The following is a 25,524-nucleotide window of genomic DNA, read 5'->3' as shown; positions in this document are numbered from 1 at the left end:
AAGGAAGACACGGGATGCCGGGAGGCTGGTCTTCAATCTGGAGCTGCACAGCACTTAAGGCTCTTCCACAACAGAACACACAGCAGTTTGCTCGCCCAATTGGTGAAAATCCAGATTTATGTATTAGATAGATCAGAGGAAGGGCATGACTTTCTTTCCAAACAGATTCACTACCAGATGCCTTGTGGCAGATCCTTCTCTCAAGAACAGGTCGAACCACACCAGCTCTTCGGAACCACTAACTACACAGAGCAAGACACCGGAGCCCCGGTGCTGGCCGCTATTTTCCAGGAAGGCTGCTGCTCCCTTATCCACATTCCAGCTGCTTCTCTCGCCGCCCCTCACCACCGATGGCCACATGGGAGTTGTGGGCTGGGACGCCAAGCTCCCCAGAGCCAGAGAGAAGGCCCTCGGAGCCCCAGAAAGACCCACGTCCACATCCCACAGCCACAGGAGCCCAGAGAACTGGAAAGCCACACTAAGTGGACACGCCAGGGGCCCCTGCAAAGGCCCGGCCACCCAGAGCAAGGGCCCAGGCGGGTGTAGCTCCAGGAGACGGGAGAGGAGCCGACACTCACAGTGCTTTCCTGGCTCTTTGTGGGCTTTTTAACCCCAGGAACTCACCTGAACCACAAAATGACTCTGAAAAGGAGGTACTACCCTATACCCATTTCATGGATGGGGAAACTGAGGCACAGAGAGGTTTGGCTCTTGCCAAGGTCATGTGCTACTAAGAGAGAGAGTCAAAATTCAAACCCGGGCAGCTGGCTCCACCGTCCACGTGTAACCACTGTACCATCCTCCCCACCCCCCACCATGGCAGCAGGCAAGACCAAATCAGCTGAGAGAGAAGACGACTGTGGAAATAAAGCAAGGGCTCTACATTTCTTTACGGCAAACTCTGACTTGTACAGAATATCAGCGGCCGAGTGGATTTATCAATCGCTGGGCTCAAGCCAGCCCCGCCTGCAAGCCCAGAAGGAGCGAGAAGGCGTTCTCTACGGGAGAGCACGCCGGACAGTCCCGCTCCCAAAGGCCGGCCAGAGCTGAGCTGACCAGCCCAGGCCACTTGACTGGAAAGCAGCCGACCTGCACACAGGGCTCGAGGAGATACATTCGCACCCTGCAACGTGGATGAACCTGGAAACACCATGCAAAGTAAACCAAGCCAGGTGCTAACTGTGGTGGGATTCCACATGGGTGAAATATCTAGAATAAGCAGGTTCATGGAGACAGAAAGTAGATCAGAGGTTCCTGGGGGAAAGGGCGGGGAGGAGTAGGGAGTTATTATTTCAGGTGAAAATCCAGATTCTTATATAAGATAGATCTAGGGGAGGGCATGACTTACTTTCCCAACAGATTGGCTACCCGATGCCTTGTGCCAGATCCTTCTCTCAAGAAGCACATTTCTCTTTGGGGTGATGAATAAGTCTGGGTAATGGCTAGTGGTGATGGTAACCCACGTTGTGAATGTAATTAACGCCACTGAGTTGTACATTTAATAATGGTTAAAATGGCAAATTTTACATTATATACATGCTACCACAGTAAAAAAAATAATAAAGAGATACATTTAGTCAATCAGTGTTTTCTCTTGGGAGCTTATTCTTGGGAGGCTCAAACCAAAACCGTCGCTATGGGAGTGCAACAGAAAGCCAAGGCCTGGGGAGGAAGATTTTGCTGGGGAGGAAAGCCAAGGAGGGCAGACGATATCTATCAGGAGAGGAGCGAGCCGTCCCCATCGGCGGCTCCTGCCACATCGTCATGGACGGGGCGGGAGAGTCCTTGGCGCAGACACTCTTCCCACGTGGCCCGGTGGTGAGGCCCTCCATCTTCCTGGATGCCTACCAGACCCACCAGTCCTTACAATCTTCTACTCTTTAGCCATCCGTGGGGGCTCCTGCAGCTGCCCCTGCACCCTCCAAATTTAAGAGGCTGTGGAAGAGCCTGGCAGGATGCCCTCCAAGCCCACTTCCTGTCCTTCCTGGCCCAGGGCCGGGCCACATTTCCCAGCATCCTCTGCAGCTAGGGGCACGTGGGCCAAGTTCTGGCCACTAGAATATGTGTGGGAAGCTGGGCGTCACCTCCAGGCCTGGCCCATAAGCCTCCTGTGCCGCTCTCCATAAGCTTCATCCTCCCCCATGGGAGGGCTGGACCCCGTGGGGTGTCTGACACCTTAGCGGGTGGTGGTACCACCAGATGGCACACAGCCCTGCCCCAACCCCAGTTGGATCATGGCTCGAGCCAGAAATACACTTTCACTATGTAAGAAATAACCTGTGGGGCTGGGGTGGGGGGATGGATGAATGGATGGAAGGATGGATGGATGGAATGTATGGATAGAAGGAAGGAAGAAAGGAAGGATGGATGGATGGAAGGATGGATGGAAGGATGATGGAAGGATGGATGGGATGGATGGATGGGATGGATGGGATGGATGGGATGGATGGGATGGATGGGATGGATGGGATGGATGGGATGGATGGATGGATGGATGGATGGATGGGATGGATGGGATGGATGGGATGGATGGGATGATGGAAGGGATGGATGGAAGGGATGGATGGAAGGGATGGATGGAAGGGATGGATGGAAGGGATGGATGGAAGGGATGGATGGAAGGGATGGAAGGGATGGAAGGGATGGAAGGGATAAGGAATGGAAGGGATGGATGGGATGGAAGGGATGGATGGGATGGATGGGATGGATGGGATGGATGGACGGGATGGACGGGATGGACGGGAGGGTGGGATGGACGGGAGGGTGGAAGGGTGGAAGGAATGGATGGAATGGGTGGAGGGGTGGAGGGGTGGAGGGGTGGAGGGGTGGAGGGGTGGAGGGGTGGAGGGGTGGAAGGGTGGAAGGGTGGAAGGGTGGAAGGGTGGAAGGGTGGAAGGGTGGATGGGTGGATGGGTGGATGGGTGGATGGGTGGATCGGTGAATGGGGGGAAGGGGGGAAGGGGGGGAAGGGGGAAGGGGGGAAGGGGGGAAGGGGGATGGGGGGATGGGGGGATGGGGGAAGGGGGGAAGGGGGGAAGGGTGGAAGGGTGGATGGGGGGAAGGGGGGAAGGGGGGAAGGGGGGAAGGGTGGATGGGTGGATGGGTGGATGGGTGGAAGGGTGGAAGGGTGGAAGGGTGGAAGGGTGGAAGGGTGGAAGGGTGGAAGGGTGGAAGGGTGGAAGGGTGGAAGGGCGGAAGGGCGGAAGGGCGGAAGGAGAGCCTGCTCAATGGATGAAGGGTTTACTATGCAGTGACTAGGTGGAGGTGGTGGTTGCAGAAAGCTGTAAGTGGACTAAATGCCACTGAAGTGTCCAAATGGTTAGTCTCAGGTGAATTTCACCCCAATAAAGTATTTAAAAAAAAACAAACAAACATGGATTGTATGGTATGTAAAGAAAACTGCTTTAAACAACCAACCAACCAAACACTACGAGTCTAGAATCACTGAGCCAGCAAACTGGAGGTAACCGTGTTATTGCAGGGGTATTTTAAAACACTGGGAGAAGGAAGTGTTATTCAGTGAGTGACCCTGGACACTTAGTTAGCCAAAAATTTATACCAAAAATTGCATATTATATGAATTTCACCTCAATAAATTATTTTCAAAAAGAAAGCAGGCAAGAGCTCGTTACTGTAGTTAGCCATCCAGGCTAATACGGTGGCTTCAAGCCCAGGGACTTCACAAGCCCAGACAGTCCTCTAGCCTATTCCCTGCCCAACGGCGAGAGGGATCTTCATAGAACATAAAATCGTAAACTTAGTCACGTCGCTGCCCTGCTTCCTGCCGCTGCTGAATAAAGCCTGACGTCCTCACCATGGCCTACAAGCCCTTTCGTGACCTCGTCCCTTCTATTGCATCTCTGTGTAGCCTCCTCCCCACTCGGTCATCACAAACTCACAGCCTTTATTCTGCTTCTTGGTTGGGCCAATCTCTTTCCAACCTCTGAGCTGCTGTACATGCTGTGCCCTCTGCCTGAGATGCTGTTCCCTGAGATTGTCCCATGGCTGCCTCCTCAGGGAGGCTCCCCAGAGGCCTGCCTTAGCTGAAAATAGGCTCTTGGTTGGTTATCTTTATCACAGAACCTTTTTTTTTTTTTCTTCCTAGCATCCATCATAATCCAAAATTATTGCATTCATTAGTTTGGCTTATTCTGTCTTTCCTACTTGTCCACCCTCCTGACAAGCATAAAACTTGATGCACGCCAAGGTCTCTAAGTATTCGCTAAATCAACAAAGGAACAACTTCTAAGAGCACTGGCAACTGTCATACAGAACAGAGACAACCCTTCAGTATCCAGCCAAACCAATTCCTCAACCGCCCAGCATAAAAACAGGGCTGTATCAAGGGCAGGAATAAAAACGGCTACTATCAAAAATAGAACTGACAACCCCAATGTGGAGCTGGAGTATAGGCCCAGGGGGATGAGCAGAAATGAAAATCGTTCTATCAGCAGAAGTTCTAACATTTATCCCATCCTTTCTGAAATGCTGTTTCCCTTTAGGGTTGATGAGGATGATGATGAACATTATCAGCTAAACAAACAAAGTCAGCTAAAACTTGAGCCCCTCTTCTGCGGCCAGTGCTGTGGAAAGTATTTTACACATATTAATTCCTTTATCCTTGGGCACGGGTTCTTTTACTATTCTCATTTTATAGATGAGAACATGGAGGTACAAAGAGGTAACATCAGGGGTCTAAAGTCACACCCCTAGTACAGGGATGGGCTTTGAACCCGGGCAATCAGAGTCCGTGCTTGCGTACCCCGTAATTGCACCTCTATAATCAAAAAACAGATATGCAGACACTGCCGATGTGCCAGGGGAACTTTATGTCTGCTGGGATGCTCGATCGAGTTTGGGAACCACTTTTGCACAAGGGATTTCCTCCTAGGTCGGAGCTGCCAGCAGGAGTTTGACATATACTTAATTGTTTTTAGATGACATAACTTTCAAAAATATTCATTTTTTTAATAAGAAGTCAGGACTAGCCAAAATACGGTAAAACCCGTTTCACAGTCTGGGCTCTCCCAGCAGGTCCCCTCCTGCGGGTCTGTTGCCCTCCCCACCACCCCCCACCGCTCACCCGGCCCCTCCAGGAGGAGGCCCAGCTCCCCTTTCTCTTGGGGTCCCAGCTCCTGGCAGGGTGCATCCTCTGCACACGCAAGGAGTTGGTGCCCTTCCCTCCCGCAGTGACAAAGGAAGTCTGAACAAAGCTGCCGTTCCTGGGTTCCAGGCAGGGTGACCCTCTACGACATACAGAAGCGAGACACCCTCAAAGCTCATTAGGGGAAGAAAGCAACGGGGCAGGAAGAACATTCAAGGCCTTGAAGGCAGAAAGGAAGAGTTCAAATGGCAGTTCTGCCCTTTCCTGGCTGCATGGCCTTGGGCTTGTCACCTGGTGTCCCCAACAGTGGAGTGGTGATAATTCCCACCACACAGGGTCACTGTGAGTATTCAGTGAGCTGTTGTATGTGACGGGCTTATCAGCACAGGGACTACTGCCCAGCGAATGCTCATTAGAGGTGGCTCTCATCACCGTCACCATCAACAGCACTGTCACTGTTACCATCACCGTCACCGTCACCACCACCATCGTCATCAGGCAGGCAGACCAAGAACCTAATGCCAAGGAAACAAAAACAGCTCCTATGTTTGAAAACGCCCCCTTCACCAGCAGCCACAGCTTGCCAAAAATAACCAGGCAGAGAAAACATGCATGAGCAAAAGTGAAAACCTCAGGATAAAAGTCTATTCAGTTGAGATGGACACAGGCCAAGCCCTCCAGGGTGGCTCATCACCCCTAAGGTTCAACTTACAAAGAAGACAGAGTGGACTCCTTATCACCAGCGACTGCTCGATGGGTCCCCATTGGAAGGAAACAAAAACCACATATTCAGCACTTTTTTAAGCTCCCACCCCACACTCTGAGATACCCAACTCAACGTCAAGGAAAGCCACACTACTGAACTGCAGATGCAGGAGGCTGGCAATGAAGGGATCCCAGCCTGCCTCGTCCAACATGCTCAGATAACGAAAGCAAGATGGAGAGCAAGGGCTGAAGTGGCTCACTCAAGGTCCCTCTGTCTTCTCTATTAAAACCCAAACGTTGCAGCTCCCTACCCGGCGGGGTTTTTCTTCTTTATCTTATTTTAATACATTTCAGTTATGAAATATTTCCCACACACAGAAAAATACATAAAAGAAGATCTACTTAGTTCTCACCCAAAAAGACAGGAACTATTATTAACCCACTTGATAGCTAGGGAAACTGAGGCACAAAACAGTTAAGAATTTGCCTTGCGTCATGCTTCTAGGAGGTGGCAGAGCTGGGGTTTGAACCCAGAAATCTGAATCCAGAGTCCATGTTTTTTCGAGGCAGCCAGTGTCCAAGATGGCAGCTCTCAATTCTTTCCTCCCTGCATGTAACACCACTCCCTCTCTAAGGGGTGGAGTCTAATTCCCCTTTCCTTGAACTTGAGCTGGCCTTGGTGACCTCAGCTGGTGCAAGAGATGTTCTGGGACTTCCAGGTCAAAGTCATAAGAAAGAAGCCTTGCAGCTTCTGCCCAGGACCTTTGCAATACTCACCCTGGGGGAAGCCAGTGGCTATGTGTTAAGAAGGCCACTGACCCTAAGATTGCCAAGCAGTAGGCACTCAGGTCAAGAGTTCTAGCCAACCCCAGCTTCCAGCCTTCCAAGGCCCTAGGCATGATGGTGAAGATTCTGGAACCTTCCAGATCAGGCCATGTACCAGCTGAGTCCCACAGAGAAGCCTCAGATGATGCAACAGAGAGTAGAAAAATCACCCAGCTGAGCCCTGCCTGAATCTGAGATCCACACATCTACTTCCTTACATTAAATGGCACCCCTTGATCCCACATCTGCAGCGCCATCCCCGCTGGCTGCCTGGCAAATCCTTCCTTTGACACTCAACACAGGCAGCTCTGCCACTGTGAGCCCACCCCCGTCCCCACCACCACCACCCCACACCCAGAGAGACGGGGGCCTGCCCTCCCCACAGGGCCTGGCACCCTCAATCCAGGGCACTAATCCTGCAATCCTGCAACAGCTGGTTTCTGCCTCTGCTGCCCTCTCTCGAGGGCAGGGACCCCCTGCTTCCCCTCCCTCTCTGCAGAGTCTAACCCCTGAAACATCGGCCAATGTGGACTAAACAAATGAAAGGGCTCCGTTCTGACGCATTCAAAGAAAACGTTTCACCCAGTGACATTTTGTCACTCTAAGGAAAGCAAGCATATGACTTCAGGCCAGGGTGTCTTGACCTCGAGCACTGCGACATTTTGCACTGGATAATTCTCTATCGTGGGGTGGCTTGTGCATTGCAGATCTTCAGCAGTGTCCCTGGCCTCTGCACATTCCATCCAATAGCACCCCCTCCCCCCTCAGTTGTGACATCCAAAAACGTCTCCAGACATTGCCAAATGCGCCCCGGGGAGGAAAACTGCCCTGGCTGAGACCCCTGGCAGCATTAAACGGTGGGGTCCCAGCGTCTCTAGACCCACCCGGGCCTGCACACGGCTCGCGGTGCCATCTGGAAGCCCAAGTCACTGGCCACGTGCCTCGGGGCCACACCCCACACACACCCCCTTCCTGCACCCCGCGGACCCCGCAGTAACCACCAAGTTCCTAGGCATGTCAGAGTTGGGGTGTGCCCCTGGGGACATCACTCACAACAGCAGCCAGGAAATGGGGCCCTAACAAATCCCCACCCAGGCCAAACACCTGTGCTCCCGAAGTTGTCAAGGGAGCACCAGAGCCGAGTTCTTTACTCCAAAATGGTCCCATGTGCAGCCCCTCTACAAACAGCAGCACAGCCGCTCCACACAGACCTGCTGGGCAGGCTCAAAAATGCAAATCTGATCACATCACCCCGTGTCTGAAAACCCTTCAGTGGACCCCTGCTGCTCCCAGATAAAGCCCCAACACCCCCACGAGGCTTTGAGGCCCCAGACAAGCTGAAGGCTCCCCCACACCCACCAGCAACAACAACAATGGCAAAAATAACAGTACCAGCAGCTCCCATCTGCGGGGTGCTTGTCAGGTGCTGAGCACTGCTGACCCCCTTTCGTGCATTTACTTGTTTACTTATCCACAAGCACAACCCCATGAGGTGAACACCAGGATGATCCCCATTTAGCAGGTAAGGAAACTGAGGCAGAGCTGAGGTGACCTGCTCAAGATCACATAGCAAAGCTCATCAAATCAAAAAGGGCCAGAAGTCAAGCCCCAGGCTGCCTGTCACTGATAAAACAATGGAGGCGCAGGCAGGGTTGGAATCTAATTGAATGACTGCTGAGGCTCCAGTACCTAGAACAAGGGGGAGAGAAGGGAAAGGAGGAGGGGGAAGGAGGGAGGGAGAGGGAAGAGGAGGGGGTAGGAGAGAGGAGAGGAGGGGGGGAGGAGGGGGAGGAAAGAGGGAGAGAAGGAATGATGGAGGGAGGGGGAGGGAAGGGGGAGGGAAGGGAGGGGGGAAGGGAGGGGGGCCCTCCAGTACCAGCCCTGGCTAGTTACCAGGATCACCACCTGCGGGACTTAGGAAGCTGATTCCCAGCCCACCTGGTGCTATTAAATCAGAAGGGGCCGGTAACCTGGATTTTTGAAAGCCCACGAGGCACTTCCTGCAGGTCAAGAGGAGCCAGGGGCCCACTTGCATTTACCACCTGCCTGTCCCACCCCCTGGCCCCCACCTCCCTCAGCCCCCACCCACCTGAGCCACCTGGGAGGTCGAGAGCAGCGACACCAACAGGATTTATGTGGGCCTCCACGCAGAGGCATTTTCAAGGCCAGGCTTCCAGCTCTCCTGCTGGGCTCCAAGGCCAAGAGAAACCCTTAATCTCACTCACCAGAGACATCAAATTCAAAACGAGGCTGAGCTACCAGAGTCCACCTGGCAACCGCCAATTCAGACGCCAGCTCGCTCACTGCAGTGTGGACGAGGGCACAGGTGACTCTGGGGCCCCGTGGTCTGGAGCGCCCAGTGGGGCACCCTCTTTTGGGGGATGCCCTTAGGCCACCCTTTAAAGTTCAAATGCACTGTACCCTTTAACTCAGAAACATATCCAAAGCCATCCTTGGGATGCGCCCGGTATCTGTGCCTAGAAGGACAGTGCAAGGAGGGTCACTGCAGCACTGTGATCCTAAGAGCCAAAGGCAGGAAACAACCCAAAACGCCCACAGCTAGGGGTCCAATTGTCATACTCTGGCCATGGGCAGGGAACTTACTGACCCTGAACAAATGGCACAGTTCAACACATGCTGAAAAGGAACTGCCTCCAAGAGGGTTATTAAGTAAAAGAAGAAGTAGACGTAGTAGGTTCTCATTTGTGTGTTTAAAAAAACAAAAACCATGACACTCATATTATGCTAGGATGGAATATTTCTGGAAAACCAAAGAAATGGGTAGTGAGCTTGTCTCCAGAGCACGGGATAGGGGCTGGGGAAGACAGACACTTATTTATGAGTTGTTTGATATTTTTGCCCCTGTGTATAATTCAATTTTTCAATTAGAAAGTAGTAAATAACCACGAGATACTACTTCACAACCACTAGGATAGCTATTATTTGCAAACCAGAAAATAACAAGTGTTGGTGAGGATGTGGAGAAATCGGAAGCCTCGTGCCTTGCTGGTGCGAATGTCGAATGGTGTCGCCGCTGAGGAAAGTTTGGCAGCTGCTCAAAAAGTTAACAAAGAATCACCATGCACCCACATATCATAGAATTTTTGGTATATACCTAAAAGACTTTAGAACAGGGATTCAGATCCTGGTTCGTAAGTGTCCACAGCAGCATTATTCACACTAGCCAAAAGGAGGAAACAACCCAAGTGTCCATCGACCGACAAAAGGAGAAACAAAATGTGGTCCATCTGGGCAATGGAGTATTACTCAGCTGTAAAAGGAAAGCGTCCTGATGCCGGCTACAGCACGGATGGACCTTGAAAACACTGTGCAAAGTGAAACAAGCCAGACACAAAAGGTCAACTATGGTTTGATTTCACCTACATAAAATATCTAAAATAAGTAAATTCGTAGAGACAGGAAGCAGATTAGAGGTTACCCAGGACTAGAGGGGGAAATGGGGAGTTATTGCATAATAGGGACAGAATTTCTGTTTAAGGTGATGAAAAAGGTTTGGTAATGGATGGTGGTGATAGAAGCCAAACACAGTGACTGGAATTAATGCCAGGGAATGTTACACTTAGAAACAGTTAGAATGGAAGATTATATGTTACATACCTGTTACCACAATTAAAAAAACAATAATAACTAGGTTTAAAAATATACAAATTAAGACAAGCACCTGCAACTGATAATTGCTTAAGTCCCCTTACTCTGTTAGAAACAGTCTCAGAAACTTTATGAACCAAGCCAATTGCCCAGACTAACGGGGCAGGAAGGAAAGGCACCCCCAGCAGGTCCAGAACTTCATTTGAAAGCTCTGAAACATTCAATGACTTGCTCTCTCAACATGGAGGTTAAAGCAAAAGCCTCTCACCGCTGTGGTTTGCAGTAAGACGAAGCAGGTGTTTGCCCACCAAGCCATGACTTTCCAGAAGCTGGTGAGGGAAGCTCCAGGGCCAGCTCACCCCAAAGAGGGCAGCCAACGTGAGCACCCCCGGGAGCCAGACGACCCGACGCTGCCAGACAGAGAGCACAGAGCCCTCCCAGGTGAGCCACCTGCATCTCAGCTTCAGGTGGCCCACTCTGGCCTCTGCTAACTGCCTCACCAGCTCTTTCCTGGATGACCTTCCCCCGTCTGCCCCAAAGCCCCTCAGAGACCCAGACAAAGAGCTCCCCGTGGCTTTCAGTTTCGCAAGGATGTATTAATCCAGCCATGACTGCAGTAACAACCAGCGGCGGGTGGCTAAGGCACCGGGAGGGCCGGGCGTGGGGAGGACAGCTGCCCAGCATTACTCACAGAAGCCCTCAATCTTGTCAGCAGTCTTGCTCCAGGCCACCTGCCGGGTCTCCATGACCACCTGCACGGTCCTCCGCTCGGGCGTGGACTTGCGAAAGCTGAACACAGACATCACCATCCCCAGCTCCAGGGCTCTCTTGATCTGGCTCTTCTCGTATTCGGGAAGGGTGTCCACGGTCGCCATTGTTGGGCACTCAAGGGCAAAGGAGGATGGGAGGGAACCAGGAGGCTGCAAGAGAGAGAGAGAGAAGGGTGAAATGAGTTTAGTTCACCGGAGGGAATTTAGTTAACAGAGCACGGATTTCAGACGCCAAAGTCCTGCCCCGTGCCCATCAGAATGAGCTTTGGGAGAAGGTTCCAGTGGCAGGGAATCATGGCCGCTTGGAGAGCCCAAGCAGGATATGGAGGTTTAAGTAGAAGTCAAGGTGCTGGGAGGGGCCCCTCCCTGCCCCAATCATTACCCCAGCTTTGAATAACCAAAGCACCCCTGCCTGCTGTAACACCTCTCCTCCTCCTCCTCCTCAGCTTTCCTACTGTAGAATATTTGAATAGCCAAAGCAGCTTGGACCAGCTCCCATCCGCCAACCTCCGATGCCACACACAACGTCCTCTTCTGTCCTGCCTAGGGATTTCGGACCATCCCTTTGTTCCTGAGTGAAGCTAGGAACTGGGCTGGGTTGGACAGTGTCCTCCCAAAATTCATGTCCACCTGGAAGCTGTGAACATGACCGTGTGTAGGAATAAGGTCTTTGCAGATTGAATCAAGTTAAGATGAGATCACATTTGGCAGGGCCCTAGTCCAGTATGAACAGCATCCTTCTAAGAAGAGGGAAATGTGGACTCAGAGGACGGACAGCAGAAGCAGAGACTGATGTGATGCAGCCATAAGCCACGAGCGCCAAGGATGGCTGCCAACCACCAGCAGCTGGAAGAGGCCAAGGAGCGTCCCCTGCAGGTGTGATGTGCCAACACCGACTTCAGATCACTCGCCTCCAGCTCCGGCAGAGAATGGATTCCTGTAGGTTTAGCCACCCAGGGTGCAGTGCATCGTTATAGCAGCCCCAGGAGACTAAGGCAGGAACAAAAAGAAAAATTCAGAAGCAACTGATTTCTCTGCATGGAAAGGGGGAAAAGGGACAGAAATGTCAGAGCCCAGGAGTCTCAAGTTCAAATCCTGGTTTAGGTCCTTGCTGACTGTGTGGACCCTCTAAGCCTCATTTCAGACTTTTCTAGAAGGGGAGCATCATCGGCATTAGGAAGGCTGAAATGCAACGCCACTGGCAAAGCCCGGCGTGACACGAGCATCCAATAGGCGTTCTCCATCGGTGCCGATTCTCACGCATAGTTGACGTTTATCAGACAGGTGCTCAGACCCCGAATCTTGGAGTCATCTTTCTCTCAACTCTCTCATCCCCATATCCACTCTGCCAGCAAAACCACAATCCTCACCTTTTCACTGGTTCCTTCTATGGTCTCTTACCTGGATTATCTCCAATGCCTGCTCACGGATCTCCCTGCTTCTGCCCTGGTCCCCTAAAGTCAATTCTCAGACCAGGAGCCAGAAGGATCCTTTTAGAGCATGAGTTAAATCATGTCACTGCTCTGCCCAAAACCCTGCAGTAGCTCCCCATTCCACATGGATTCAAATCCAGACTCCTTACCAGGACCCTCCAAGGCTGCTCCCTGCCCCCTCACTTCCCACCCCTCTTTGCCCTGCCTGTTCCAGTGATGTTGATCTGCCTTGTTTTGCCCCTGACCACCCCAAACTCAATGCTGCCACAGGGCCTTTGCACATGCCTGGAGAGTTCTCCTTCCAGAAATGCACTCAACTTGCTCCCTCCCTTCTTTTGGGTCTCTGTTCAAATGTACCTTACGGGTGAGACATTCCCCAACCACCCCCTGACAAAGCTGCAAACCCCACCCATCTGTCATCACTCAGTTTATTTCTTTGTTCATTTTCTACCTCCCCCACTGGGGGAGATCCTGTAAGTTCTAGGTGGACAAGACAAGGTCTCTGCTCCCTGTTTTGTCCCCTGCTGGGTCCTCAGCTCTTAGAATGGAGACCAGCAAATATTTATTCCTACTGAATGAATGAACCACCAACAACCCTGGCAAAGTAGGTACTATTAATATGTCTGTTTTACAGACGAAGAAACTGAGGCTCAGACAGGGGAGTTCATTTAATTAGTCACACAGCTGGTAAGTAGCAAAGATGGGATTCAAAACCAGCTCTGCCAAAAATGGGAGTGCATTTACACCACGCTGTGCTATGTCAGCGGGCAGCAGGGGGTAAAAGCACAGGGCAGCTGAACTAGAAAGATGGAACCAGGCAGCAAGGAGCTGAGAGCCCTTGGCAGAGGCAGGCTGAGCAGGGGGGGCAGGGGCTGCCTCAAAGAAGTACAAGGAGATCCCCACCTGACAACAACAGCGATAGCTCACGATCAAGGGCTTGCATGTGCTCGGGCTGCAGCCAGCACCTCGCAACCATTTTCACACTTAACACCACAGAGTAGAGACAAACTATTAGTATCGGCAGTTTCAAAAGAGGTTCAGAGATGGTGAGTAACTTGCTCAACGTCACGCAACTTATAAATGGTGGAACTAGGATCTGAATTCAGGCAGTGGGACCCTGAGTTCCAACACTGAACCACTCCCCTCTACCACACGGGCACATCTGCCCTTCAGGAGGGGCTGACCCCTGCCTTGCTGGCTGCAGCCCCCAGAACAGCCAAGCACTCAGCCCTCTGAACCTCAGTTCTGTACCCGTAAAAGGGGAGGATAACAGTATCCGCCTCCTAAGGTTCTCTTTAGGATTGAGTGAGATAACGTGTCAAACTCTTGAAACAATGATTCAAAGTCACTGCTGGTTAGTTTATAGCTATCCTTACCACCACCACCACCTCGTCTGTGTGTCTTTCTCATCTCCTCCCCCGCCCCCAGAGAAATCCATGGGCCAGTGTGCAGTTGTCACTCTGAGATCACAGGGCAGCTTGAGACAGGCCTCTCCAGAGACCAGGAAGTGGAAAGCAGGTGTTCGGCCCGAGCTGTCTGGGCCTCCACTCTGGTCCTGCCTCCACGCAGCCTCCTGCCAAATGGCTCAAAATCTGGGCCTCAGTTCCCTCATCTATCAAATGGGGATAACAATACCACCTGAAAGCGACAATGAATGCCCAGCCCCGGCATGTAGCAGGGCCTATCAAGACAATCAGCCAGTTGGCCAACTGTTTGAGGTGTTAACCCTACGGCAGCCACCGAGCAGGGACTAGGGTGCCAATAGCTGTCCTTGCCCTTTGCCCCCTCATCCCTCTACGTCATGCCCATAAGCAAAGGCCCTTCCGCAGGGCGTGCTGGCAGCTGGAGAGATAACCATGAATTATACCTGTTCTCTGCCCATTTGGAAACAGAGCAGTGAACTGGACGATTCTAATGTAAAAAGGGTGAGTCATCAGCAGATACACGCTTGGGGGGCAGGGAGCAGCCAGAAGAGGTCCCAAAGCCAGTCTGGAGTGGACTCAGGGAAAGCTTCTGGGGGGAAGAGGGCAACTGAGCGTGCGCTTCATAACGCAGCTGTTTATTGGGCCCTTCCCACGTGCCAAGCGGCTGCCGTGTCTGGTTCATCTCACTTATCTCAATGAGAAATATAAGTCTTGCGAGGTGAAATTACCTGACCGAGGTCATGCAGACAAGGGAGCACCAGGATGGGAACCTCGGTCTGAATCCTGAGCCCCTGCTCTTTCAGCACCTGCCATCTGGAATTCAGAATCTCCTGGCAGAATACAGCCCAAAAATAAATAAATTGGCAGCTCCTGTTCCTCTCAGGAGAGAGGTTAAGTGACTTGTCCAAGGTCACACAGCTGAACCTAGTTCCAACTCCTCAGCTCTTTGCTGAACTCACATCATTATACTGACTCCCCTGGCCAGCCAGACAAGGCACCAGAGTCCTTCCTTTCTCTCTAGCTCTAGGAGGGCCTTAGACTTAACCTTCCCTGGGATTTCCCTTCCTTCTGGCTCGGAAGCCCACTGGACCCACTCAACCATGCACCAGGTCTCTGATGCTGCATCCCACCAGGAACAGGAAACAGACCCTTGTGGCCATAAGATCCTCCAAGTCAGCCCCCAAAACCCAGCCAGCTTCCAGCCCACGCCTTCCAAGTTGCATGCTTTAGCAGCCGAGGTGAGGACAGTCTCAAGGCCTTGGCCTCAGGGGAGGGCACTAGCCAGCACAGGCAATTTCCACTTTGCTTCTGCTTTAAAAAAAATGAAATCCCTTTTTGTTCCTGTTTCTCACCCCCTATGGGCAGCCTTGTAAAATGGCTTACGGTGTGACTACAAACACAGCTGAGATTTAATAAGAGGTTTTGCCATTTCTGCATTTCATGCCCTTCTCTCTGCAAAACACTTCTGAAAGCCAAGAGACCAGAACCAGGAAATGGGGACGTTTTCTCCTTTTCGATGCTCTGTGCACACGTTGGGGGGGGGGGGGGGTGCAGGATTTCATCCAAAATCCCATGAAACAATTGTTAGAATTCATCACAGCCACATCCCTGAGCGGTAACTGCCACCCCTAGAACACGAGGGATGTTATTTCTGCATCTTATACCCAGCGTGCAGCATGGGGGGATAAAGATTTTCATCAGAGGAATCAGGCAGAGTCACCCACCCTAGGTTGGGAGTGTAAATTGGTTCAACTTTTTTTGAGGGCAACCTGTGAGCCTCTAAGGAAATGTAAAACATGCACATGCACTGATCCAACAAGGCGCATGTATAAAGCTATCCATGGAGGTATTATTTGTAAGAAAAAGAGAAAGAAAGAAAAAAAGGAAACAGCTTAACTGCCCATCAGTTGGGGGTCCCTTAAAGTATGGAACACACACATTCAAGAATGGTAGTGGCTCCTGCCAAGAATGAGGAAGATTTATGGGCACTTTGAACTTTTCAGATATTCATGCAATATTAAATGGGGGAAAAAAAAGAGAGTTGCAAACCAATAAGTAGACTATAATTCCATTTTTAAAGTTTTCTTTGGGAAGATGGAAAAGGGTAGAGGAGATAAACTGACTTGAGAATAATTTAAGTGGTGTCATAAAGAATGAGTTTTTCTTTTCTTATGTGTTTTGGCCGTTTTCTAAATTAAGAAGTGTTTTCAAAAATTTTCTCACCAGCAATTTTCCACTGCCTCCACCTCCAGAGTACAAATGGGCTATTCTTGGGGGTCAGAGCTATTCTTGGGGGTCAGAGCTTGTGTGCTTTTTCCTCTTCAAGAGAAGCTTCACACACTCCACACTGAGGGGTGGGGCGGGTAGCATCTTAGGTAGTTTTAGCATCTAAGAGACCCCCAGTGAGTACTGTCAGGGGCCGGTACAGACATGGCTCACGCTCACACGTGCACACACTCACACATGCACTCACCCTGTACTAGCAACAAGAGCCTGGGGGCCACTGAGGCCCCAAAATTCAGTAATGCCTCCCTGCACAAGTGTAGCAAAGGACCACCACGCACACAGCCCCCAGCCTGGGCACCTTTTCCACAGATAAGCTCCAGTTCTCAACACAGCCTTGGAAAGTAGCCTCGGATAGCCCCGGTATCCAGAGGGAGAAACGAAGGCTCAGAGAGGTTCATAAACGTGCTCAGGGACACACAGGTGGAGCTGGAATTCAAATTAAGGTCTGCCAGCCAAGACCACCTGTTTCTCTCGTGCCTCAGGGCACTCACAAAAACCCGGCCCTGGACTCCGCTGGACTTCAGGAGCCAACCACGCTGTCCAAAGGGGCCACATCTTTCCCTCGAATTCTTCCCCTTTGGGGATAACAACCTCTTTGGGATTCCAAAATTTAACCAGGAGAAAGCACACAACGTACACACAAAATAATGCCTACAATTACTGCGGGAGAAGGTCATGAATCTCCTGAAAACTCCCCAAGTGTTTCCCGGGGCAGGGCTGGGCATTTCGGGGTATCGCCCCACACGGCCACCACCTGTTTAATGGGGAGAAGTGCCGGGGGCCGGCCCTGGTCACAGAAGCTGGCAGGAAAGACGCCGCCCCCACCCCATCCCACCCCACGCGGGACCCCTCGGCCAGACAAGCCTTGAACGCCGGGACTCGCGCGACCCCCCAACCACCAGCCGCGCCGCGTCCTCCGGGTCCCCACGCAAAGCCGCGGCCGCCTCCGAGCACGGACCCCCGTGCCACCCCCGCCCTGGGCGCAGCGGACGCGGCGCCCGGACCGCCCGCCCCAGCCCTGCGCGCGCTGGGCGCAGATCCCCTCCCCGGGCGCGAGTTCCTCCTCGGGCTCAGGTCCCCGCCTCCGGGTGCAGGGTCCTCTGCGGGCGCGCGTCCCCCCTCGGGTCCCCGCGTGCGCTCTCGCCCGGCCGCGCCACTCACCTGGCGGGGCCGCCGCCCGGGCGCACCCGCCGCGGGTCCGGGGCTCCGGGGTCCCGCGCGCAGCCGACCGCCGTCCGCGCCCGGGGCACTCCCTGCGCGCTCGCCCGCCGCCGCCGCCCGCGACTTCTGCTTTGGCCCCGGCCCCGCGCCACGTGACCCCTCGGGGGCCGCCCCGCGCGCCCGCCGGCCCCACCCCCGGGCCGCGGCTCCTGGCACCCGGCGCACCCCGGCCCCCTGGCCTCCGCGGCACGGGAGGAAACTGAGGCAGCGGCGGAGGGAGTAACCCGCGCCCAAGGGCTCTGGGCGAGGTGGCGGGAGAGGATGGCGCCAAGCACGTGGCATTTATGGGGCGCCTCCTGCACGCAGGTGTTCTGCATTTAATAGACCCCTCGCAATCACCTGCAGGGAGCTGGCTAATTTGTCATCTCGGAGGCTGCCCTGAAGTCAGACTGCCTCTTGTGACCTCGAGCAAGCCACTTAAATACCCTCGGCCTCAGTTTCCCCATCTGTAAACCGGGATCAAAATAGTGGTGCCCCAAAGGTTTGTTGTAAGAAATGAATAGTACAAAGCAATTCAGCTCCCATTTTCCCAGCTGAGATATGTTTTCTTATTCACTTCACTTTATAAGCCAAATGCCCCCTTGTGGTATTTGTTTGATTAATTTAGCAACAGGTGCCTATTTCAAGTCACATATTATATGATTTAAAATGTTCTTTAGGAAATACTGCTTTTTTCCATTCTCATGTTTGGTGAAACAATTTTATTTCAATCTGTCACGTGTCTAGGGCCATATGAAAGTCACCTCCTGGGCGGTCAGCACATCAGTTTTACTTCTAAGTCTCTGGTTACAGCATCTTGTGAATCTGTCAATGTTGTTCTCATTGCAAACGTCATCTCCCAAGCCACAGGATTCAGTCGGTGACTTTTAGATGATCTGTTGATTTATTTTTCATTGCTCTTTTCTCAGTCATGTACCAGCTCAATTCACTACAGAACCATTTACTGTCCTGCTTTTTAAAGCGGTTTTTAAAGGGCTTGTTACAATGTCAACCTCTTAGAATTGTGGAATAATGTACATAATTTATGAGTACAGCAGTCAACATGTAAAATTTGTTATTACCCAGTATACACGTGTAGGCAAGCCTGTTAAATCTCTTGCTGATCACATGAGACTGGATGAAATCAGAGGTTTTGGAGGGCACTCTAAGGAGCCCGGGCCCTAAAAGTCTGTCCAGACAGATGCTAACTCTCACTGGAGTTTTCTCTGGTCCACGGGGATCAATCAAGGAGACCATATAGAACATGCTTCCCTTTAAAGGCCTCTCTTTTAATCTGTGGTTGTAAGCCTACAACATTTTTGGTTAAAATATCCATTGTGTAGGAGATGATGGCCGTATTAGATGGTAGTTTCTTTTTCTCACATTTTTTAAATTCCTTTTCTTCTTTGCCTCATTTTTTACCAATCCTCTCGAGTAACAGCTAAAGGTATCCAATGTGAGGGACGAGCATTTGGGACACCTGGTGTCTTTCGCAAATGTGACTTGGTTGTTCAAACTGAAATACAGGAGTTGAGATGGCAGGCCCAGTTTGGAGAGACTGTGAGGACTCAAATATAAGGTGACACCTCTTTTCTGACGGATAACAGATAGGGTAGAAACTGTACTGTATGTTCAGCAGAAAGCCTTGTCACAGGTTAGCTGTCGCAGGGCTGGAGGGTGCTGAGCCGGTGGGTGGTGGAGGCAGGATTTGAACCCGGGTCTGTCTGGCCGTGCTCCCCCACACCCCAGCATCACTGGGGGACAATTGGGTGGGGAGGGCTGAGTTTGTAACTGCTCCACATGGAGGCACAAATGGGTCAGGAAGTGACCTCAGAGGGTGGAGGGAACTTTCTTTTCCTTTTCATGTAAAAAGAAAGAAGGCAGAAAAACAAAATAACAAAGAATAACCGGAAAGAAAAGTGTCCTTGAACCAGCATGAGCTCAACTCCTGCTGTTTGGCGTCCCTCACCAGGCCTCAGATATACACGGGCTTCTTTTCCCCTAATTTCTTTCCATTTGCCAGGAGCCTTGTTGCAATGGACTTTTCACCTCTCTATGCTCAGTTTCCTACCCTGGAAAATGGGTATAATAACTGTACCGACTCCCGAAGGTGACTGGAAGGATTAAACGAGATGATGCAGGTAACGCCCTCACTACAGTTCAGCAGTCAGTGCTGGTGATGTTTAGCATCATTCCTGGGAAGAAGAAAAAGCTGCATGGTGCAGAGGGGAAGTGCAGACCTGGATTGCAGGGAGATCTACACTCACGTCACCAGCCTGCCACTTCCTCAGCTGTGTGACCTTGAGCTGGTCACATACCTTCTCTGAACCTTCCGGTTTCCCCATCATAACACCCACCCTTGAAATATCCAGAATAGGCAAATCTATAGAGGCAGAAAGTCAATTTGTGGCTGTCTAGGGCTGGGGAGGTATGGGGGGATCGGGAGATGATGGCTAAGGGGTGTGGGGTTTCTTTATGGGGTGATGAAAATGTCCCAAAATTGACTATGATGATGGTGGCACAACTCTGTGAATATACTAAAATCCATTGATTTATACCTTTTAAATTGGGGACATATTTTTTATATGAATGATATCTCAATAAAGCTGTTTTTTTTAAGAGCTGCCTCTATAGTTAATAGTACAATTATAAAAATGTTCTTTCAGGAATTGTAACAAATGTACCACACTAATGCAAGGTGTTAATAATACAGTGGTAGATGGGAGCTCTGAATTTTATGCACAATTTTTCTGTAAACCCACAACTTCTCTAATAAAATTTTTTTTTTAAAAAAAGGAGCTACCTTATAAGATTGTTGAAGAATTCGAAATAATGGATAACAGAGCCGAGCATTCCAAGGCCTTCAATCAGCGACCCCTGCTTATTGTGACAGTCATTCTCGACTGGGGGGGCCTCCAAACCCCAGCTTCCTCTCCCCACCTCCGAAGGCCCAGGGCCCGCCCCACAGCTCCTCTCGGCAACCATACCCCCTCCACCCCCAAAGCCAAAAAAGACCAGAAAACCCCCCAGCACCTCTGAGTTCAGTTTCCTTTCCCGACATTGTTCAGAGAAGTACACGTCCCCTGGGGACAAGCCGAGTCCCAGCTGCTGGCCTGCGTGACAGGAAGCACCACCCAGAAGGGGCCTCCAGACCCCAATGGGAGGGGGCGGCCTGGCCCAGCAGCCTCTGCGTGGTGAACCGAGGTCTGCTTAGAAGGGCATCTGGTCCCGTGTTTTTCCTTCAGGCCTCTCAAGAGCCTGCCACTTCCTGTGCTGCTCAGTTGTTCATTCAACAAACACTTGCTGAGTGTCTGAGTGACCAGGGGATGGAGCAGAAACCAGGACAAAGTCCTGCCCAGTTGCATTTACATTGTAGCTTGGGGGGACACACAAAGGGGGCTCCAGCATCAGACTGGTCCATTTCTGCCTGTCGCTCTCCATGGCCCTGCACAGATCTTTCAGCCTCTGTGAGCCTCAGTTTCCTCAACGGTAACATAGAGTTGCTATGGAGAGTTGAGTCAGCCAAGGCACAGCCAAGTCCCGGGCTGGGTTCCTGGACCCATGGTAGGCGGGGCCCCTGGAGCTGACAACGCAGTCACTGTGCTGTGATGGGATGCGCGACACACCTGCCCTCCCACGGTCCTCCCTCCTGCCCTCCTACCTGCCCCCACAGTGCTGGCAACCAAGCTGTAACCAGGCCTTTTCCAGGCCCAAAGCCTCTTGTAAGATTCAAGAGAGATGGTTTCGAATCAAGAGCGATGGTGTGCCAGAGCGGGGAAGGGACTTCCCCTCCCTGAGCCTCAGTTTCCCAGTCTGTACTGCTAAAGAACAAAAGCCTCACCTCTAATGTTGGAGCAGCAGTGAAGATGTGCTCAGCTTCAACAGCAAGGCCACTTCTCCTCTCACATCGCTGGAAGCCCGGGAGTGCAACCGGAAGTTCAACTACACAACAGGGACACAGGGTCTTTCCGTGTGCACCATGCCAAGCAGCCAGACCGGAAAGGGAAAAAGCCAGAAAGAGGAAACCTTCCCCCAGAGCCCCAGCATTGCCCCCTGTTCCTCGTGGGATGCCGTGTTTGGCTGGGAGCCGGGGATGGGGTCAGCTTCCACCAGGTCCTGAGAAGGAGCCTGTGGGTATGTGACAAATGGGGTAGCTGTCAGGGAGAGGGAACATGGATGTCACCTAGCTGACCCCATGTAATAGTCCTACGGTTGTCACAGGGCTACCCGAGGGGGCTGGCCCAGAGGGAGAAATCACCCATGCGCCTCCCTTTTGTTCCCACTGCAGGCAAGCAAGCCCCTTACCCAGTTCTTTTAGTCATTCAGCAAACACAGAGCCCTTATTTGACACCAGACCCCTGTGCCTTAGTTTTCTGGGGCTGCCATAACAAATGACCACAAACTTGGCAGCTGAAAACAACAGAACGTTTATTTTTTCATGATTCTGGAGGTCAGAAGTTCAAAACCAGGGTGTGAGCAGGGCTGGTTCCTTCTGGAAGCTCTGAGGGAGAAGGTGCTGCCTCTCTCCTAGTGCCTAGAGGTCGCTGGCAATCCTTGGCCTCCCTTGGCTTGTAGCTGCATCGCTGCCATCTCTGCCTCCATCTCTACGTGGCCTTCTCTCTGTCCCTCCCTCCTGTCTCCCCCTCCTTCCTCCCAAAAGGATGCCAGTTGTCCCAAATCCAGGGCAATCTCACCTGGAGATGCTTAACTTCATTACATCCACAAAGACCCTTTCTCCAAATAAGATTACATTCATGGATTAAAGGGTAGGATGTAGACATATCTTTGGGGGTTTCACAACTAAACCTACTATACCCCATATGAGGGAAATGGGTCAGACCCAGCCCTTGCCCTCGAGGGGGAGACAACCAGGAAGAGGCATTTTCTAAGGCAGGATGGCAGGGGCACCTTTAGAGAGCTGACCCTCTGCCTCGAGGACTTGGGAAGACTTCCCAGAGGAGGTGACCTCAGGTTTGGGTCTTGAGGGGTGAGTAAGAGTTCTCCAAAAGAGCCAGAGGGAGAGATGCTTTGTTAAAAACAAGGCAGTTTTGGCAAAGTTAATCAGTGCCCTTGGAAGTCAGAACAGTGGTTGTCTTTGCCCAAGGAAGGATCCTGGGGCAGAGGGCAGGGGTATGTCCTGGATTTTCATCTAGCAGCTACACAGGGAGGTCACTTTATGCACAATTTCCTCTGCATACACCTCAATAAAAACTTAACTTTTAAAAAAGGCTGTTAAGTATGCTAACAGATTGTTTTTTCATACTTTCAGTGTTCTCTAAATATTGTTTACTGAGCGTGTCTTAGGAAATTAAAACTTTTTTGAAAAACGAGGCTGTTAGAAGTCAGGAGAGTGATCACCCTGGGAGGGTGGAGGTGAAGGGAGGTGAACTGAGGGGGTCCCTGGGGTGCTGGTTTCTGGGTCAGGGTATTGGCAGAGTGGGTGTGTTTAGTGTGTAAAAAGCCAATGAGATGTACACATATGGTAAAGGCATTTTTCTGTATTATGCTATGCATCAATAAAATGTTTCAAATACAAAGCAGTTAGCTAAGGGGGAAGGGACCAATTAAAATCTTTGAATTTATAAATTCACTGACTTGTTTCTATACCAGCCTTGTGCCAGGACCTTTTGTGCAGTAACAACGAAGCCAAGAAGCGTGACTATTTTCGCGTCTATTTTACAGGTGAGGAAACTGAGGCTCAGAGACATTGGATGCCTCACGGAGGTAACCAGCATGTTGGTGGCAGCACAGCTGGAATCCAAAGCCGGCAAGCCTCCTTACAGATGGGAGTTACATCCGCTCCCAAGGAGGGCTGCTCCATGAGGTCAGAGGCACACCCAGGGTTGCTGGGCCAATTGAATCAGAACCTCAGATTGAATCAGAACCCCTTGATTCTTTTGCACCCTCTAGAATGAGCACCAGTGCCTTCCTCTGAAACAACAGAAAGCCTTCCAGAGGTTGGAAAGCAGTTTGGGCACTTTGGTCAAATATAGAAAGGTATTAGCCATAAAAGCAAGGAGATCATGCCTGGGACCACCATTCCAAAGACCACCCCATAATGGGGTGGAGGCATTGACTAAACCCCCCAGGGGATCTAAGACAAATCCACCTTAAACACCAGTTACCTTGCTCATCATTCAGTTATCCCATCCACAAGCTTTTAATGAGCACCTACTATTCTGCGGGGCCATCCTAGGCCTGGGGACATGGGATGAAAGATTCATTCTCTGTCCGGAGGTCACAGATGAACAGGAGAAACCAGCAGGTAAAAAGATGATCACACACATTCCAGTGGCTAAAATAACACAACCCACAATACCAGTGCTGGTGGGGACAGTGCAGCAACAGGTAGGAATGTGAAATGGTACAGCTTCTTTGGAAGAGTTTGACAGGTTCTTAAAAAGGCAGACATGCACTTACCACATGACCCAGCAACCCACTCCTAGATATTTTCCCAGGAGAAATGACATCTTATCTCTTATCTGGCTATCTGTACAAAAATCTGCATGCTCCTGCGTACAGCAGTGTGTAGCTACATTCGTGAAGGATTCTGGGAGCTTACGTGCTGAGAGCAGGGGTGCAGCAGAGCATGTCCCTGTGGCCTCACCCAAAGATTAATATATAACATCTAACTAATAGAGGTCCATGGGAACATGTACATAAAGCTTAGTGTTCCATATCCTTAGGAATAGAGCATCCCAAATAACACCAGCAACGTCACGGGGGTGGGGCTTGCCTTGGAGACGTGAAGTCTGGACAGCTTCAACTTCAGGGGAACACTCTTAATTATGACAAATGTGTTTTGGACTTTAAAAGGGAAAGCCCCTCTTGGATTCCCTGAAGCCTTCGCCTGCAAGGTGGACGCACTGTGTATGGCTGATGAATTCCCTTTCCGGGCTCCAGGGACCGCCGTGGAGTGTTCCCGGTGTGTTGCTTTTTAAACCTGTGGATGTTGCTGCCCAACTGGAGAGTGACAGAATCTTATTCTCTCTTTTGTTCTATTTCTGTAATATCTGAGCTAGTCATTTAATTCTAATCATTTAATTTCTTTAATATTTTCTTAATTTTGCTAATACCAATAAAATTAGCTTTTGAATTCTAAAGTAGTTTGAGAGCATCTATTTCTTTCGTTCGAATCCAATCCTATCAATTAAGCAAACAAGTAGCTTTATTCATAACGGCTGAAAATTGGAAACGGTTCAAACATCTTTCAAGTAGCGAATGGATGAAAACACGGTGGCACATCCATTCCACGAGCAGCACTCGGCAATAAAAAGGAATAAACTACCGAGACGCGCAACTCCGAGGAAGACACTCAACCCATCGTGCTAAGTGAAGGAAGCCAGAACCGAAGGCTCCCCAGTGCGGGCTTCCACTCACGTGACGTTCTAGAACAGGCAACGGTGCAGGGAGAGGACAGTGATGAGCGGTCGCCGGGGACAGGGGAGGGAGGGGGTGACAGAAGAGCAGAAGGGCGCCCGGGGGGAGGCCTGCCGCAACTGCTCTTCACCTTGACTTTGGTGGCGGTTACACAAATGTGTGCGTTTGTGTAAACTCAGAACTGTTTGACAAAAAGGATGAATTTAGTGAATGTAAATCATACCACAATTTCCATATATATAAATATATATTATTACAATACAGGAGATAAGCCCAAGGGGGGCTGAGAGAGAAGGAGCGGTTCATGCAGCCTCAGGGAGAGGGAGTCGGGAGGGCTTCCTGAAGGCGGAGACCCTAAAGCTGAGCCCAGCAGACAGACTTGGAGCCAGTCTAGTGAATGGGCTAGAGACAAGAGGGAACAGAGTGACTGACACACGCTCTGGGGAGCCCCAGGTGACTCACTTCTAGGCAGTGAGACGGTGAGAAAAGCAGGCCCCAGAGCCCACAGTCCCGTTGAGTCTGGGTAAAGCATCTGCACTTAATCCTGGGGACAACAGGGAGCCACGACTGGGAGAGCAGGAGAGGGACCTGGACACACCTGCAGCTCAGAAGAATCATCCTGTGCTCTGTGGGATGGCAGGCTGGGAAGACAGGCTGGGAGAGAAGGGCTGGTCAAGGGACTTGTGCATTCTTGAGTGAGACGTGTCACTCAACAAACATCAACCGAGCACTTGTTATGCACCAGGCACTGTTCTGGAAGCTGAGGATACAAAAATGGACAACAATAA

The 25,524-nt window shown here is 51.3% G+C and overlaps 1 protein-coding gene and 1 long non-coding RNA gene across 2 annotated transcripts in view; one reads left to right on the top strand and one right to left on the bottom strand.

The window, feature by feature from the left end:
• PLCG2 (phospholipase C gamma 2) overlaps positions 1 to 17,414 on the bottom strand; it is a 165,472-nt gene extending 148,058 nt beyond the window's left edge. Inside the window, exons 1-2 of the mRNA XM_037816318.1 lie at positions 17,318 to 17,414; positions 10,935 to 11,163 (exon numbers count right to left, since the gene is read on the bottom strand). Coding sequence (XP_037672246.1) covers positions 10,935 to 11,118 — 184 coding nt within the window. The 5' untranslated portion in view covers positions 11,119 to 11,163; positions 17,318 to 17,414. The remainder of the gene's footprint in view (positions 1 to 10,934; positions 11,164 to 17,317) is intronic.
• Positions 17,415 to 21,474: 4,060 nt separating this feature from the next.
• LOC119518534 lies at positions 21,475 to 24,283 on the top strand. The gene is made up of 3 exons (XR_005213798.1): positions 21,475 to 21,490; positions 23,039 to 23,180; positions 24,173 to 24,283. It is a non-coding gene; the product is annotated as an uncharacterized LOC119518534 (long non-coding RNA).
• The last annotated feature ends 1,241 nt before the right edge of the window (positions 24,284 to 25,524 follow it).

Source organism: Choloepus didactylus, chromosome 22 (genome assembly GCF_015220235.1).
Source record: "Choloepus didactylus isolate mChoDid1 chromosome 22, mChoDid1.pri, whole genome shotgun sequence".
NCBI classification, from domain to species: domain Eukaryota; kingdom Metazoa; phylum Chordata; class Mammalia; order Pilosa; family Megalonychidae; genus Choloepus; species Choloepus didactylus.
This window is presented reverse-complemented; position numbering and strand designations above follow the sequence as displayed.